This window comes from Mustelus asterias, unplaced genomic scaffold, assembly GCF_964213995.1.
Source record: "Mustelus asterias unplaced genomic scaffold, sMusAst1.hap1.1 HAP1_SCAFFOLD_2123, whole genome shotgun sequence".
NCBI lineage: Eukaryota > Metazoa > Chordata > Chondrichthyes > Carcharhiniformes > Triakidae > Mustelus > Mustelus asterias.
The window spans coordinates 33,656-47,370 of record NW_027592068.1 but is presented as its reverse complement, the minus strand read 5'-3'; the positions used below and the strand labels follow the sequence as shown (position 1 = coordinate 47,370).

General features: G+C 41.9%; 1 protein-coding gene across 2 annotated transcripts in view; it reads left to right on the top strand.

Annotated features, from left to right (window-relative positions):
* The first annotated feature begins 490 nt into the window (after window positions 1-490).
* LOC144489312 (tumor necrosis factor alpha-induced protein 8-like) overlaps window positions 491-13,715 on the top strand; it is a 28,062-nt gene continuing 14,837 nt past the window's right edge. Inside the window, exon 1 of one of the 2 annotated variants that reach the window (XM_078207193.1) lies at window positions 491-569. In XM_078207193.1, coding sequence (XP_078063319.1) covers window positions 551-569 — 19 coding nt within the window. In that variant the 5' untranslated portion in view covers window positions 491-550. Of the gene's footprint in view, window positions 570-3,232; window positions 3,499-13,715 lie in introns of those variants that run through there. The other variant, XM_078207192.1, reaches the window with a different exon arrangement.

Here is a 13,715-nt window from a genome sequence, read left to right as displayed (position 1 = left end):
ATGGAGTAGCACCCAGATTCTGTACTTGACTCATGGGTGGAGCCTGAACCCACAATCTTCTGACTCAGAGGTGATGGTCAACCCAATTTGTGATCTTGTATAGATGATGAATGTTTCACTATGCACATCAAAGTTCATTTAAGAATACAGATTGACAATCAGGAAAGCTTTTTTTGTTGGTACCTGGAGTTCATTACAGAAAACATTTTTGCAATCACTTAGTGTTCTATGCACACCTACAATGTAATGACCTAACTCTGTGTCACTTTGAGGTCAGCTCCCAATGCATAATACCTGCTATGCTGGGAGTCAACAAGGAATTTGCTGGAAACTTGCACCATAGTAATGGTGCATTACACGTAACTATTTTCAGGAAATTGTGTATGTGTGTCCCAAGATAGGATTTTTTGGGACTCTCTGCCGTGGACCTTGAAGAAACAATGGGAATTCAATTTTTCTTGGCTCTGCGCTCCCCTCTAAAATCAATGGCAATGACCAATTTTCTGGTTATCTTTGCTTCGATCACTGCTGCTGGTTAGACTGAACTTGAATGGTGCTGCTGACCTGGAGTGAGTTGTTGCGCCAAGATTAATTTCTTCTTAAACTGAGATGTTTGTTTAATTGAGATTTGCTCATTTATTTTGTTGAAGTAAAAAATAATAATCTTTTGTACAAATTACCTGGCGGGAATGGTTCTTGCTAAATGGGTTTTAATGGGGGTGATTCTGCTAAAATAAATCCTAAGTGCCGAATTCGCTTAAAAACTGGAGTAAATCCACCGTTTTTGTTTAGCGGGATTTTCAGAATGAACCTCCCACACTCTGAGCACTGCTGAGTGCTCTAGCAGGATTCACTGTGAAAACTAGGGTGGGGCGGCTATTTCTGCTGGAGGGGCCGGCAGCATAGTACTGGGCGGGCCACTGCGCATACACCGATCTGTCAGAGTGGAGATCGATGCATGCGCAGCAGCCCCGCACTGCTGGCCTCCCGATTGCTGGCCAGTGATTGAGCTGGCCTTCCGGGCTCTCTGGGGCAGCCCTGATGCCCTAACACCCTCCCCTCCTGACAGTCCCGAGGCACCACCCCGCCCCCCCACCCAGATGGCCAGTCCTGATCACTCCCTTTCCACCTGCTGCCACTGATCCCTGTGCAATGGCAGCGGGAACCCCCCCCCACCCTCACCAATTGGCCCCCCCTAACAAGCACTGCAACCAATATGCCCCCCCTCCCCCTGGCCCCCTTGCTACTGCCTGATGCCCAGTGGGCAGTGCCAAGGTGCCCCTTGGACATTGTCAGTTTGCCCCTTGACCAGTGCCAGGGGGCCAGGCTGGAACTGCCAGGGGACACTCCCCCCTCCCCCCTTACCCCCGACCTCCTCAGGGGGCCTCAATGGCCTCTGTTCCCTCCAGCGGGGTTGGGCCGCCTGTTCCCCGTTAGCGGGGAGCAGTAGTAAATCCCGCTGGAGTAAAGCACTCCTGGTGGGGTGGGAGACACTGGCAAGCCCAAAGACTTCAGTCCTGAGTCTGCTAATGATAGGGAAAATGATAGGAAATATTTAAATGATTTCCGGTGCAGAGCTGATGACTCAAAAAAAAAACACGCGGAGGCCATGGCAGCCAGCAAGGAGCCTGCTAAATGGCCTCCGCTGACATCTGCTGGGAGAATCGCTCTCCATGTTTTTTCATCAGTTCACAATTCCAGATCCTACCAGTGTCAATCACTAATTTTAACATGAATTATCGATCCCAACATGTGTCTCTTTCAAAATGTATGTTTAAAAATACATTCAGTTCCACATTAATCAGCTAATGCACCAGTCAATATTTTGTTGAGGAAATATATATAAAATTGCTCCACTTCAAGAGTTAGAACCACGCGAATAGGAGTTGCTATGTTGCGATGAGTATAAATCGAGGTATATCTGTGAAACAAATAATGAAATATCTGCTTCTCACAGATCTTAAATTGCATATTTATTATTTTCCCCTCCAATAGACAGCGTATGCTTTGCATTGAATTAGTCCATTAACATCTGAAAACAGTTACAGTTTAGAAGCCTTCAATTATCTCAGGTGCCTGCAGCCACATTTATTCCTCATATTATACCCAGAAATTACCTCCGAAAATAAAATAAATAGTCTGACTAACAAATTTGTCATCCATTTGCAAACAGGATTCATCGGCTAAATATGCACTATTAATAAACCAGAATAGAAACAGACAATATAATGTGACATTCAGTGTGATCAAAATAGGATTTGACAGTTTCTAAATCACCAACATCCTTGCTCTGATGTCTTGGAATGAGCCTGCCAGCAAATTTTGGTTAAATGGAGGATTGGGGCACTAAATGGTCAAACAATAATATGGTTTGGGGCCCACTGCACTTTGCAACAGATTCTGGGCCATGGTTACACAAGTGGTGTATTAGTAAATGTAAAAGGTTTTTACAGCCTCATCCGTTCTTTTGCAAAGCAAAGGAAAAACATGGGGTTGGCATGGCACCGTGTGACATGAATAACGATTGAACTGGGAACACCTTTGTTAATGCACCAAATGTTCTAACCTGTTCACTACTGGTATCATGCAGCACATTTTCAAACAAAAACAATGTTCAGATTTTATTGCGCACCAGCATTATGAAACTCATTATTTGATTGGGTACAAACAGTTGAGATATGTAGGATAATTTTAACAGAACCTGCTAGGCAGGAAACTGAACAGATCCACTGCCTTTAATAAACACCACCTTTCATAGAAAATAAAAGCCAGACAGGGTATAACATGGATGGAAAATCTGATCATCCCATTCTCCCACTGAGCTTGTTAGATTAAAATCACCCCATAGTTAGAAAATGGGAGTAAGTAAACATCTTTCACTACCTCGACTGTGAGCCATTTTACTAATCATCAGCAAGCAAAGCTGCTTGGAATTCAGTATTTGAGATCTTACGGACCATGGGTAGGAATGCTGTTGTACTTCCAAATAGTTTTGGCATGGCAATAAAAGGTGTGGTGTATGTTAGCTATAAAAGAATGTGATCTATTTCCCCCTACCCTTGCTGATTGTAAGTGCCTGGAATTTTATACTGCAATAATGAAACTGCTAAAATAAGACAGTGCTTGTTGTGTTCTGTGGATGGCCTCTAGACTGTACTTGTTGGTCTTATCACATGTTGGAAGAGACGAGTGCTAACAAATGGATTTAACTCCACCCTCGTGAGTTAGAGAGGGAGGATCGCTTAAGAATGATGAAGTCAAAGTTGGCATAACCAACTGAGAAAACATTGTTTACTGAACACTTCTCGAAGAAGGCCATTGAAAAGAGGCAGGAAGTTCCTGATTTTAGTTTTCATGTATTTTTTGTTCCTTTTTGAGTGTGTGCTGCTTATATAGAAGATCTAAAGGCAAATATACCTTCAACCTGGTAACTGTGTGACAACTTTAAATTTAATTTGATTTTTACAATGGAGTCATCAGCTGATGAATTCAAAGAAGGTATGTTCTTTTAAATAGGTTTTGGTTGATAATGTGTTCCGAGTAAAGCTTCTTTCTTTCATGGGGATTTCTGTAATTTTCGAAATGTTCATGACGAGAACTAGTATTTAAAAATAGAAATAGTTCAGAAACCTCTGAAACAGAAAGTTGCTTAGAATCTGACTGTTCACTTAATAGAAGTAGTGCAAACTTTCTAAAAGTCAATCTGTTTTGCACTGTGATGCAGCAAGATAATACATTTGTGTGAGAATGTGAAACAATCTTGGCACGAACCAGTTAAAAGGCACTTTTATTAGTCCTTTTGGTGTTATTGGAGCTTATAAATTCAGCAGCAGGATGCACAATATTGCTACAGCTCTCTACAGGGAAGTTATAGTATTGCAACTTAAGATTTTTAAGTGAAATGGCATTATTATAAATATTGATTAATTTATTGCTCTTTGCTGGATAAGTAATACTACTATTTTGAAGTGAGTAGTGTTTGACAACATGTTAACTGGGTGCTGTACAGTGTGACTTTGGTATGTGTCAAAGACTGATATAAAGCTACCAGTCTGGTGGCGCGATAAACCAATTGCTACATATTATAAAGGAGTGATTGTCCTGTCAACCCTTCTGAATCGAATGAGAATAGCTTGAGCTGAAGGCTAGTGGTGTGAATGTTTATCAATGTCCATATGTGGAACTCCACTTACTCTCCATGGCAACAAGAACAGGGAGTGTTACCCTTGCTCCCTACTCTTATTGCTGGGAAATATTATTAAGCACACTATAGCGGCTACACAGAAGCACAATGTAAAATGAAGCTTTGGAATTTAGGTCTGTGTTTATTCGCAGCTGCTAAAGTTTAGATGGCTGTTATTTTAAAGTTAAGTGCTGATGTTTTTTACTAACTAATATTTTAGAAGTACAAATTACACTTTTAAACATTTGGCCAAAATGCTAACTTACTTTTTCACGTGTAAGGCTGAAGTATATGGCTGGAGAATTACAATCCACCACTTATTGGGCAGAATTTGTCAGATGGTGGGGTTTCCTCACCAATGTCAGCTGCCCCATAGCCATTTAGTGCCCTGAGAAGCATTAACTGACCAGGAGAAAGACTTCTACCTGTCACTCAAAGGAAATCTTGCCTTAGCAAGCTGCCAGTCATCTGACTGGTCAGCATCACTGTAGTCCCAACAGCGCTATTGAGTGCGGTGGCCACTTCTGGGACTACAAGCAGTCCCACCAGTCTGAGTGGCAGAGCCCTCAGGACGAGGTAGGTGCAAGATCCAGCAGTGGAGATGGGAGTGGAGATTGAAGTGGTTCGTGATTGGGGAGGGGGACACCCAATCTGGAAAGATGCCAAGTGATGGAGGCATCCCTAATAACCACTCAAGACCTGAGGAGGAAAACCTGCTGCTCCCCCTACCCCCCCACCCACCCCCCCCCTCCCCTATCCCTGAACTCCTTCTGTTGACTGAAAAATTGCAGTAGGGTAAGAAGCAGTCCTTAAGTCAGTCCTTATTAGCCAATGGAGTGAATGGAGGCTGGTGTCCAGCAGTGTACCACAAGGATTAGTACTAGGACCCTTATAGTTTGTAATATACATAAATTGTAGCATTACAAATGTGGGGGGAATGTTAAGCAACTTTGCAGGTGACATCAAGATTGGTAGGGTGGTTAATAGTGAAGAAGATGGTTATAGGTTACCCAAAGATATAGATAGGTTGGTCAGATGGACAGAGCAGTGACAGATGCTATTTAACCCTAATAGGTATGAAGTGATGCACTTTGGAAGAAGAAACAAGATGGAGTATTTTAATGAATGGCAGGACACTGAGAAGCTCAGAGGAACAGAGGGATCTTGGGGTAATTATTCATAGATCCCTGAAGTCGGCAGAGCACATGAATAGGATAGTTAAGAAGGCATATGGGAAACTTGCTTTCATCAGTTGTGGAATAGAGTATACAAGGTAATGTTGGAGTCGTACAGATCATTGGTTAGGCTACAGCTGGAGTACTGTATACAGTTCTGGTCACCTCACTATAGGAAGGATGTGATAGAGCAGGTACAGAGGAGATTCACCAGGATGTTGCCTGGGATAGAGCATTTGAGCTATAAGGAGAGACTGGATAGGCTTGGATTGTTTTCTTTAGAGTAGATAAGGCTGAGGGGGACATAATTGAGGTGTATAAGATTATGAGGGGTATGGGCAGGGTGAGTAGAGAGCAGCTATTTCCCTTGATTGATGGGTCAATCACGAGGGGGCATTGATTTAGGATAAGGGGCAGGAGATTCAGAGCGGATGTGAGAACAATCTTTTTCACTCAGAGGGTGGTGTGAATCTGGAATGCACTGCCTCGGGAGGGCGGGGGGTAGTGGAGGCTGGAAACTTTATAACCTTTAAAAAATATTTGGATGAGCACTTGAAATATCATAACATTCAAGGATATGGGACAAGTGCAGAAACATGTCAGTGTATATTTTTAGTGATTTTTACATTTCCTGACTTTAGTTGTTTAAGCATCTCCTGTCCTCCAACTAATCGCAGATCATTCTTTGATCACACAACCTCCTTCTCCATGGCTTGACTCCTCCATATAAGCTGTTCATTTTGCATAATCCCTGATCTTGATTGAAATGTGAACCCTCGCTTCCTCTGTCCCCTGATGCTGCCTCAGCTGAGTATTTCTAATAACCATATGAATCAGGAGCAGAAGTAGGCCACTTAGCCCCTCGGGCCTGCCCTGCTATTCAATAAGATTATGGCTGATCTGTATTTAACTCGACTTCACATTCCTGCCTATTCTCAATAACCCTTCACCCCCTTGCTTATCAAGAACCCATCTATCTATGCCTTAACGATATTCAAATACTTTGCTTCTCCTGGTTTTGAGGAGACTTTGCTTCTCCTGGTTCCAGCAGACATAAGCCTAACCTGTCCAACTTTTCCTCTATAAATAACCCATCTATTTCAGGTCTGCCCAATCCTCTGACCTGTCACCAATATTTGCAGTGTTGTACACCTTTTTTTCTCAATTTGATACTATTTTTAACTTTCTTACAAGCACAATTGATGCTAATGTTTTCTCTTTTTTGTGTTAGTACTTTCAGGGTCTCTTTGTCTCTCCAGATAGCTCTTGGTATGTCTATCGCTACTCAGCTTTCACATTTTGATATAATCCTAACAACAGAATCATTTGTTCTTTGACAGATTTTTTAAAAAATGATGGTGTGCATTTGAATCTGTTCAGTGCCTGTTGATGGCATTGAGATTTGTTGCAAGGTGCTGGGTGTAGTTCAGTGGATCTTATTAATGTATTCATAGTCTTAGATAGTTCAACAGTAACTGCTTATTAACTTTTAGAAACTGTATACATTGATACAGCTGTCTCCATGCTTGTTTCTACACATGACTCTGTCCAACACTACACTAACTCTATCTATTGCCCATCCCTAATTGCCCTTGAACTGAGGCCATTTCAGAGGGCATTGAAGAGTCAACCACATTGCTGTGGATCTGGAGTCACCCATAGGCCAGGCAAGGTAAGGAAAGCAGATTTACTCTCCTAAAGGAAATTAGTGAACCCGATGGATTTTTTTTTTTACAATCAGCAATGGCTTCATGGTCATTATTAGACTTCAAATTCCAGATTTTTATCGATTTCAAATTTCGAACCCAGGTCCCAGAACATTATCTTGGGTCTCTGCATTACTTGCCTAGTGACAATACAACTACACCACCACTTTCCCAAGTTAACCCTTTATGTTCCAGACACTCATACTCCAAGGTTCTCAGTTACCTCAGTGATCCTTTGAGGACAGAGTGTTCTTTTAATTGGTAGTGTCCAATTTCCAGCCCAGCACAGAGGTCGAGGGCCTGGATTTGCACTGAATCTGGACAATGGAGGAACCATTTAAAAATGGCGGACAGGTCCTGGTTCTGAGATTTCTACCCCGATTCTGATTTCCAGCATGTTTTTGCCAGAACAGGTTAAGGGTGTGTCAATCATCTTGCTTGCAGGATTCCCGCCCTTGCTGGCTGCATTGCAGAAATGGGCATTTAAACACCACCCCACTCCCCAACCCTCAGCCAATTTTTTGAGGAGTTGGGTCCCTTCAGTAGATAAATGTGGTTCTTGACTTCTCAAAGTAGTTGTAAATACACTCCCAAGTGGGGAACCAAAAAAAACAACAGTAATCTGCTTCAGGAATTCATTCATTGATACACCTTGAAATATAAAAAAGCTGTCCTTCTAACAATCTAGTAGAGCACTCACTCAAACACACTTGATAGTGAAAAAACTTGTTCATGAAACCCATTCAAAAAAGAACAAACATCTATTTCAATTTCAGTTTCAATAGTTAACGCTACATTGTAAATCTGATGTGTTTTTTATTACGCTAATTGAGATCTCTAGTGTGAGCAAATATGAAGTGAATTAAATGTCCAGAGTCCTTTTAAAATGAAAAAAAAACTTCCAACAGCTGTCATTTAGTGAAAACAGTCCCACATGCTCCTGTATATTTTGAGTATTTGGTGTAGCTTTTTAAAAAATGACTAGTTGGTTTTCTAGTTTCAATAGACTCCATTGTTTACAATTTCCAGGGCTTGTTATTAGAGCTGAAACAATTATGAATGCTTGGCAGAGTTTCAAATGTCCAGAACCACTTATCTCAGTGGGAGATTTTGATTGGCAGTTTTGAAAGGATATTAAATGTTTAGCTGTCTTTGATGTGATATGAGGTGTTGAAGGCCTGACATTCATCATTAAAACTAGGCCAATGTCCCAATAACCAGTGGTGGGTGTTCTTGGCAGCTGACCTCATCATGTGCTTGCCCCCACTGATGCCTCAAACCTGCTAATGGAAGGTCTGACTCCATTCTATCCTGCTTCATCGAAACAAGAAAATGGTGGCCTTTTTAAATGAAATGAGTGTGCCTGGTGAGGAAGATTCCAGGCTTAACCTTTCTGCTTCTTCCATGAAAGCCTCACTCCAACAGGGGGGATGGGCGCATTACCTCTTCATTTCCTCCTTCCTCTTGAGTGTCCTGCTCTGCATTTGTACCATAAAAAAAATCACTGCTCATGTGCTGAAGTATACAGCTCTGAAACGCAGCAGAGCACAATCCCCTCTGTCAAAGCATTAACTTTAATTAAATTACACCTTTCATCAGGGGTCCAAACTAATCCTTTCATTGAACATTCAGTTACAATTCAAGGGCTGCTTCTTACTCTGAACTCTCACTAGGTTGAGGCAGCCAAAATAATTTCTTGCAACCAGCGAGAGAGAGAGAGAAAGAAGCCTTTGATCCCAATGTTCTGGTCTGCAGTTAGAGTTTGTATTCGGAAAGGATGACATTAAATACCTGTAAGTCTTGAATTTATCAAACTGCCAATGAGCCTGGTCCCAGGCATAAAACAGTGTGTAGCTAATTGTGTTCACAACAATAAGGAACCCCCATGATTATATAAAGCTTGAATTAGCAATGGGTTAAGAGATGACGATGCTGAACATGTACATCAATGCACAAAACATACAATAAACTTCAAGCGTGAACATCAGAAATTAAATGCTAATGCCAGCCTGCTGAGCTTGATCTGTCAATGGAAGACTGCACGTGATTATATCGGCACTAGATTAAGGAATTCAGTAAAAATAGATTTGGAATGCGAGTTTTACTTAGCATCTTTACTCCAAACTTCAGAGCTGACCTTAAACCAGCAAGTACATTTCAGCTGGTATTTTTACTTGACACACAGAACGGTCAGTCACAAGAGTTTATGGCAGGTCACATTTCTGCTTTCAGTGAAACTGGAAGGAAAACCCTTTGTGAGAGAAGTAACATCTGCGCGAGCAAAGAATGTTATGACCATTTGCATTGGTTTAAATTTTTTTTTTAAGTAAAAAAATGTAGTCATTAAATGAACAATGTAATTTTTGGCTAATGGTATTTGTTAAATGTCACATTTTTAATTGCTTTTGCGAACTGCAGTATAATGTGCCCATTTAAATATTAAAAAGGTATGGTAAAGGATCAATTTGTAAAACAAACATTGTTTCGTTCATTTTGAGTGTAGATAAAGATTATTTTTCTGAAGACAGTTTTTTAAAAAAATCCATTCACTCATTCATCTCCCAGAGGATCTTTTTTTGCTTTCCTGACACTCCGCTACAAAAAAAAGGTAGTACCAGATTAGTTAGCCTGGGCAGGATCCAGACAAAAGGACCTTGACTTTCACCAAGTCAGGAAAACTCAGGAGTCCTTTAAAAATGGCTCCCAATTCCAGGATCCCTGGTGCCATTGCCCACTGTCTGATTTTCCGGGCATGTGAAGGGCAGAGGGAGGATGTTGGTGAGGTGCCTTTAAGGATGTGGACTGGTTTCTGTCAAAAGCCTGCATCTGGCACTCCCAATTTATAGTCATGGTTCATTGTTCCTCAAAGGAGTCATGATGGTCTTAAAGATACAGGAGTCACTAGTTTGAAAACTTTGCATGTTGACTTCAACTTGCACAGATTTTTAGTTAGGGTTGATAATCACAGACATAAATCAAGGAATCAGCCCTCTCTTACCTACATCCAGCTGCCTAACTCTCGGGGTCACAGCCCTGTTGGCTTTCAAGCCTTGGGACCCCACCCGCCATCAGTTGGTAGGTGAACACCGGCCCTGTCCATTGATTTGCCATCCTTTCAAATATCACACCTGGCCTTAGGTGTAGGGTCAGGACCTGGAAATGGTGCTGACCCCAAAACAAAAATCCAGTCTCAGGAGTTCTTGACCCAATGTCGAAGAGACCAACCTATGATATAACCCCATCTTTGGTGAGTTTGGGGGTGGTGATGGAAAGTTTGCCTGAGGGTAAAGGTTTACCTTTTAAAAGGTAAGTTCAAAAGGTCCTCCTAATGCCCCTTATGCCAAGCTGTACCCTTCCACCTCGCTGCCCCTCTTAATACATAATGAGGCTTGACTGAATGCCCAAAGATCCATTAAGCTTGTTGAAACAGCTGTGCCCCAGAGAATTCATAATTTGTTTGACAGCTCAAGCTCCCTGATCTCTGCCGTTCTGATATTCAACCAATCAGATGAAAGGTCATCTCGAGCTGCAATGTTAACTCTTTCTTTTCACAGATGCTTCCTGACCTGCTGAGTTTTTCCAACATTTTTTATTTTTATTCCAGACGTCTGCAGTATTTTGCTTTCAATGAGGACTTAACACTTGCTTCAAGGTTTACCCCAAGGCAATCAGAGGCTATGAACCCTTAACATTATGGTCCATATTATCTATTCTCAGTAGCAGCGAATGCTCAGAAGTTTGCCACCATAGAAGGACACAAATTCCACTGATCCGACTTACCCTGAAATTTGGAACTTTTGATGTGCCTGCGTGGGCTCGGGAGGAGTGCATGGTGATGTTCTTAAAGTGACAGGGACCATTAGTTCAAACACTTTGCGTGTTGATTTCAACTTGCACAGATTTTTAGTTAGGGTTGATAATCACAGACATAAATCAAGGAATCAGCCCTCTCTTACCTACATCCGGCTGCCTATCTCTCAGGGTCAAAGGCCTGGTACCCCAGCCGCCATCAGTTGATTGTTGAGCACCGGCCCTATCCATTGATTTGCCATCCTTTCAAATATCACACCTGGCCTTAGGTGTAGGGTCAGGACCTGGAAATGGTGCTGACCCCAAAACAAAAATCCAGTCCCAGGAGTTCTTGACCCAATGTCAAGGAGACCAACCTACGATATATCACCATAACCCCATCTTTGGTGAGTCTTGGGTGGTGATGGAAAGTTTGGGATTTTGGTTGCTGGATACAATTCTGTGAGAATGATCATAAATAGCTTTTGGATGACTGCCTTTTGGGACACCTCTGGTAACGTTAACACCTGTTGCCAGATTTAGTGAGAAGGACTTCGCAGGATCAGCATAGCTGGGTGTGGCTTTGTCATCTTCTGATCCAATACCTAGGTCATAGCTGAGTGCTCCCTTGGATTACATTCTGGATTCTCTTGACAACAATTGGATATTACTGCCTGTCTTGCTAGGTCATTTTAAAGAGCAGTTAAAAGTCAACAGATATGATCTTACCTGCCGTTCATGCCACGCTCCTGCTGCAGCAAAGGTGGAGAATTTGGTGGCCAGCCCAATCTCCACTCACTGTGGTGGGATGGGAAAATCCCGCCGGCATGAATAGTGGTACATGGCCTACAACTTTGGAACTTAGAGTCACATGTCGGCCAAACTGAAGTATCCTTCGATAATGAAAATCAGTGACCAACTTTGGTTTTTAAAACAATTTAATAATTTCATGGTCACTTCTTTTACTGGTACCAGTTGTTACAGATTTCTTTTAACTGAAATTAAATTCTCAAGCTACGATGCTGGGATTTAGCATTTGGATAACTGGTCCAGTAGTATAACCACTGCACTATTGTACATTCCTTATGACCTGAGTTTTGTCGCAGTAGCTAAGTGTTCTCCAGGTCAATTTCTTTCATTATTAAATACTCGAGTAAAAATGTTGCAGCAGGATGTGCTGAGGTGAGACACTTACATGAACTGAGTTATAATTTCATGAGGCTTTATCTGCTGAGAATTCTTGGTGGAGGACACTGTGGAGACAAAAAAAACTGAACAAAGAGCAATTGTAGTTTAGATTTTGATTCTATTATAACGATCAAGATAGACAAAGCAAAGGACTGTTACAGTCCAAAAAATAACTATCATCCATTTTCAATTAAACCATTTGATTGGTCACGTTCTGTTAATCTAGATTTGTTTCTCTATAAACTATTTTTATATTATTTGATTAAAACAACAGATAAACACAATTAGGCTTACCTTTGAGTTGTAATAGGAAGCAGAATTCAATAGTAGGAAAGGGAGAAAAGCACAAGGTACAGGCTGGAATTCCCCAGTTTTGTACGCCATGCTGCCAGCGAGAACGGAGAATTTGATGCTCAGCCAAAACTCCATTCACTGCAGCGGGACTGGGGGATCCCAGCTGCAGGTAAGCTTGGAGAATTCCAGCGGAAGGATTTTAATTTGATTTGATTTATTATTGTCATATGTATTAACATACAGTGAAAAGTATTGTTTCTTAAGTGCTGCACAGACAAAGCATACAGTTCATAGAGAAGGAAACGAGGGAGTGCAGAATGTAGTGTTAAAGTCATAGCTATGGTGTAGAGAAAGATCAACTTAATGAAGGTAGGCCCATTTAGAAGTCTGATAGCAGCAGGGAAGAAGCTGTTCTTGAGTCGGTTGGTACGTGACCTCAGACTTTTGTATCTTTTTTCCGATAGAAGAAGGTGGAAGAGAAAATATCTGGGATGCGTGGGGACTTAATTATGCTGGCTGCTTTGCCGAGTCAGTGGGAAGTGTAGACAGAGTCAATGGATGGGAGGTTGATTTGCGTGATGGATTGGGCTACATTCACCACCTTTTGTAGTTCCTTGCGGCCTTGGGCAGAGCAGGAGCCATACCAAGCTGTGATACAACCAGAAAGAATGCTTTCTATGGTGCATCTGTAAAGGTTGGTGAGAATTGTAGCTGACATGCCAAATTTCCTTAGTCTTCTGAGAAAGTAGAGGCGTTGGTGAGCCTTCTTAACAATAGTATCAGCATGGGAGGACCAGGACATTTTATTGTTGATCTGGACATCTAAAAACTTGAAGCTCTCAACCCTTTCTACTTCGCCCCCATTGATGTAGACAGGGGCATGTTCTCCTTTACGTTTATTGAAGTCGATGACAATCTCCTTCGTTTTGTTGACATTGAAGGAGAGATTATTGTTGCTGCACCAGTTCACCAGATTCTCTATCTCGTCCCTGTACTCTGTCTCATCATTGTTTGAGATCTGACCCACTATGGTGGTGTCATCAGCAAACTTGAAAATCGAGTTGGTGGGGAATTTGGCCACACAGTCATAGCGTATAAGGAGTATAGTAGGGGGCTGAGAACAGAGCTTTGTGGGGCACAGGTGTTGAGGATGATCGTGGAGGTGTTGTTGCCTATCCTTATTGATAATGATCTGTGGGTTAGCAAGTTCAGGATCCAGTCGCAGAGGGAGGTGCCGAGTTTGACTTTAGTTTCAATTTTGTAAAGCTCCAATGGCGATGCAGAATCTCAGAGGAATAAGTACAATTTAACATAAAGAGCACTTCATTTCCAGGCAAAGAACAGGGACTCGATTTTGCAACATATGACCTGGGGCCTGGA